The sequence below is a fragment of the Mesitornis unicolor genome, unplaced genomic scaffold (genome assembly GCF_000695765.1).
Source record: "Mesitornis unicolor isolate BGI_N332 unplaced genomic scaffold, ASM69576v1 scaffold2332, whole genome shotgun sequence".
In the NCBI taxonomy this organism is placed as follows: Eukaryota; Metazoa; Chordata; class Aves; order Mesitornithiformes; family Mesitornithidae; genus Mesitornis; species Mesitornis unicolor.
In genome coordinates, this window is record NW_010169754.1 from 9,056 (window position 1) to 13,493 (window position 4,438).

Sequence of the window (4,438 nt, forward strand, 5' to 3'; positions counted from 1 at the left end):
AGGCGAGGAGCAAGGTCTATGCCTCATTAAGCACTGGGGACACCTATTTCTTGGTGCTCTTGGACTGCTGTAATATGAGCTCACCCTGACAAGGGTCTCCGGAGCATGTTACACGAGGACTGGCTTTCAGGGACCTGTCTTCTCACCATCATCTCTCTGTCAGGCCAGGACAGTTTACACAGGGAAAAACAATAAAGTATTTTTACAACATGCATCTATTCTTTTGCTTTAGTGACCTTTGGGAACACATTTGTCACATCCTGCTGGACCTCTTGTCCTTGCTCTAAACTGGTTGAGGCAAGAGTAAAACAACATCCATCCAATAAGCTACCTTGGAGACTACAGGGCCAAGAAAGGGGAAGGTACACAAGAGGAGCCAACTGTAGATGCAGTAATACTTAGGAAGAGTGTAGAGAGCATCCTCTGGGAAGACCTTGGGACATTTCATGTGGCACATGGTGCAGGACATCTTCTTCTCTGCAGATACTCAAAACCTTCCTGGACTCTGTCCTGTGCAACCTGCTGCAGGTGAACCTGCTTTGGCAGTGATGTTGGATTTTATAATCTCCAGAGGTCCCTTCCATGCTGTGATTCTGTGATTCTGACATCTTTGCTTTGTGCTGTGCTCTGGCCACTCTCCATTTCACCCCCCTACATATCCACGGGGAAAGAAAAGAAAAGAAAAGAAAAGAAAAGAAAAGAAAAGAAAAGAAAAGAAAAGAAAAGAAAAGAAAAGAAAAGAAAAGAAAAGAAAAGAAAAGAAAAGAAACTGTGGCTGCACTTTAAAGATTGGGTAAGCAAGTGAAGTTTTACAAGGTCCAGGATTTCATGTGGTCCCTGAATGCTCGTTAAGTCCAGGAGCTCACATCAGGGAGTCTCATCCAAGGGACAGGCAAGCAATGCTTGTGCATCTGTGCATTTTCAGGTTAAGAGACTGAGAGGGAAGTCAGGTAGATGAAAAAAGTTTTTTCTTCCTGAAGTAGCCAGTTAGTAGTATCCAAGAGATGAGACCTTTCAGGTGAGGAGGCAAACAAACGAAGCTGGCCAGGATGGCTAGGCTGCTGTTCGTTGGTAACAGGATGTAAGGGGAAACTGTTCTGAGTGAAAAGCTAAGGAAATGCTGTAAGGAAAGAGAGGAGAGGGAGAGTCCATAAGCACAGACGGTTGCTGAGGAGGCCCTGTGCTCCATCCTGCCTTGTCAGAAGTACGTCAGCTGAGGCCAAGTCTAAGGTCAGCACTCGGCTGGTCAGGAGCCCTCTGAAATGCTTGGTCCTTCCAGTGCAGCAGGGAGTTACACAGCATCCAACAATATTCTCAACAGCTTTTCTGCACTGGCATGGAGCAAGACTGTGTCAGAAGACGCAGGCATCTGGCACCCTATGCGTGTTTGGTTAGGGATCAGTGCTGTTGTTCATCGCTGTGAATTTTCTGCTCTGTGGGCACATCCACCTTGGTGGGTGTCTATTTTTTCCAGTGGAGGCTCATGCTGCTGGGAGGATGGAGGAGCTCGCCTGGCCCTAAGAGTGCAGGCTGGGCAGGCATGTGGCTCGTGTGGCCAGGGCACTCAAACAGGAATTTTACAGTAGCCGTAAAGCTCTTAAGAAGGAAATCATCTCTCTTTGGAGCAAAACAGACATAAATTCTCTTCAAGGGGCTGCAGAGCAGGTGGTAGAGCACCCTTGTTCCACAGCCTTGAAGGTAACCTGTCAAAGAGAGGCAGATGCAAAGGCTGTTTGGGCTCAGGACTGTCAGCATAGGTGATGTAGCTGATGCTGACACATCTTGGCCTTTCTCTGGACAGCTGAGGCCAAGCAAATGCTCCTGCATAAGGGGAGGTTTCCCTCTGCACCATCACTGGTCATCCTGGAGGTTGATGGTGCACCATGCCAAGATGGCTCTTCTGGTTCCTGCATGCACCACCAGATGATTTTTCGCCCCAAGTTACCCTGCAAAGGCCTCCCCTTCTTGACCTTACAAGGAAAAAAGCAGTGAGAGAGGAGGCAAAGCCTGCCCCCTCCCTCCCCTGTGGCTTTGGGTGCTCTGCTGCTCCTCTGCATCAGCAACCACAACAGAAGGCAGTGTGGCCTTCCCCCCTCGAGCAGGGTTTCGGCTTCACCCAGGAAGTCCCATGCCCCTACCTCTAAATTGCTTCCAAGATGCAGATTTTGGGTGTCTCTTTCCTCGGCAGCAGAGCCCGGCCAGCAGGAGTCCCTGTTGCTTGTCTCAGGGAATCACACAGGATTTAAAAGGGTTTTGCTAATCTCACGCATCGGACAATTTCTGCTCCCGTGGCTCTGTTTTACGTTGTTTCTCCCACCAATGGTAATTGCATCACTCATACGGTAAATCACAAGGTTACACCCTCACTGATGCTAAATACAGTTGGCAAATGCTACTGAGGACAATCTGTGTAGAAACAGTGAAACTGGGAAATAAACTTCCAGGTCTCTAGATGAAATCTCTCTTTAAGTCACAGGCTCATGCTTGGACCTTTAGTCACAAATAATGAAGCAATAGAAACCTTTGCAAACAACATCACTTTCCTCCTAATGTTGCCTGGCTTCTCCTTGAACTGTAGCAATTCAGCTGTGGCACTGGAAAACTCATTTCTCAAAGTTTAGGGATTATAACAGCCTGACAATATTGGTATTGAACACATAGGCTGCTGCTTTTTTTCCTACATGAGCTGTGATGCAAGCGATTTTGGTGAAAATGAGAAGATCTGCTCTTAATCACCTACAAGGTTATAAACTGTGAGTCATTATTCACTTAATTCTTAATTCTTGAATAACTTCTCTTAAGAAATCATAGCTTTGCATTTGTAAACGTTACTAAAAATTAGACAGAATTAACTCCCATCCATTGTTTAACTCCCACAATATTTATTCCAGCATCCACTGGTAAGTAGATGTCTAAGCAGGGTATGGGTTAAGAAAATTATTTACATATGTATTACCTCATTTTAAAAAATTGAAGGGGTTGCCTACTTTGAATCTAAAGGTAGTCATTAGTGCTTCTGTGCATATTTGCAGAGCAAACTAACTGTCAGGACCCTACATTCTCATTAGGGATACTGAAAATTATAAACCAGGGAAAAAAAAGTGAAAAAATAAAGAGAACAAAGCATCTTCATACACACTGAGACAATACATCCAGCAACTAAGTAATTAACTAATATTTTGGACTGTAGTTAAAATGCCTGTAACTAGAAATATAAAGTAGGAAAAGATTCAAGTACTTCACCTATTCTTACATCCATTAACCAATTCCATATATTTCAACTTGTATGGAGTGATTACAATCTTCTGTGGTGAGAGAATGAAATGATAATAACATCAACATGTGCATGCAATGTTTAAAGCTCCTCAATACATGCAGTATGTTACACAGCTAATACTCACCGTACAGTATGGTTAACATTGACACAGGCATGACAAGAAAACCCAGCAGCATATCAGCTATTGCAAGAGACATTAGAAAATAGTTAGTGGCATTCTGTAGCTTTTTCTCCAGTGACACAGCCATGATGACAAGAATATTTCCAGCAATGGTTAAAACGATCACTATCACTGTCAGCAAAGCTGGCCAGTTTTTCTGCGAAAGCTGAAGGAGGGAAGAGTAGCACGGTGGACTGATGCTACTTTCACACGAAAGATTGGTTAGGTTTTCAGAGTCCACAGTCAAGTTAAAGAGATGTGATATATTAATCTCTCCAGCTCCATAAACATTTCTGTAAAGTCTTCTCTCGTGATTTATTTGTATTAAGGAGTTTGCAGTTGGGTTCACAGAGCTATCCTCATCACAAAGAATATCCATTGCTAAGTCCGAAACTGGTGAGATAAATAGTGAAAAATAGGAAATGATCACCCTTTGTCACCATCAGGCTTTATATTCCTCAGCTGTCCATGCCAGAAGTTGAGGGAGCACAATCTTTTGTCGACTGTATTTTTGCCACTAGCGTGGTGTAGAAAAACATACCAGAATTACTCCGAAAGCTGAAATGTTTTCTTTTCAGTTCCATAGGAAGTTCAGTGTTGGCATACATTGAAAATCCAGCTGAAAAGCAAAATCAAGCTGTAGGATAGAGAACGTGGACTTGAGGCTTCAGAGAGCAAAAATGTTGGAGAAATAAAAGAGAAAAACTTTTGCAACCACTAGGACTCCCCTCTGGAGCTACATCTTATTGCTATTGGTAACTGTAATCACACAATTTTAAACACAGCAGTATCAAAATAGCTTGCCATATAAAAACAGCAGAGCTCTAGCTTCCCTATTAAGAAAGTTGATTAAAGATTCCATCCAGCATCTTTCTCTTGCAATAATTAGATATGCTCTTATTTATAGTTCATCTTCCATAATACGGCTGATAGTCTCTGACTTCTGTTGTACTTCAGGATCATTTTCAGCCTTGTATCAGATATTACACATTCTGCTCCAT

The 4,438-nt window shown here is 43.3% G+C and overlaps 1 protein-coding gene across 1 annotated transcript in view; it reads right to left on the reverse strand.

The window, feature by feature from the left end:
• Nucleotides 1-3,914, reverse strand: part of LOC104536744 (5-hydroxytryptamine receptor 2A-like) — a gene marked incomplete at its 3' end in the record, with an annotated part of 5,729 nt that extends 1,815 nt beyond the window's left edge. The window contains exon 1 of the mRNA XM_010179455.1: nucleotides 3,402-3,914. Coding sequence (XP_010177757.1) covers nucleotides 3,402-3,816 — 415 coding nt within the window. The remainder of the gene's footprint in view (nucleotides 1-3,401) is intronic.
• Between the last annotated feature and the right edge of the window lie 524 nt (nucleotides 3,915-4,438).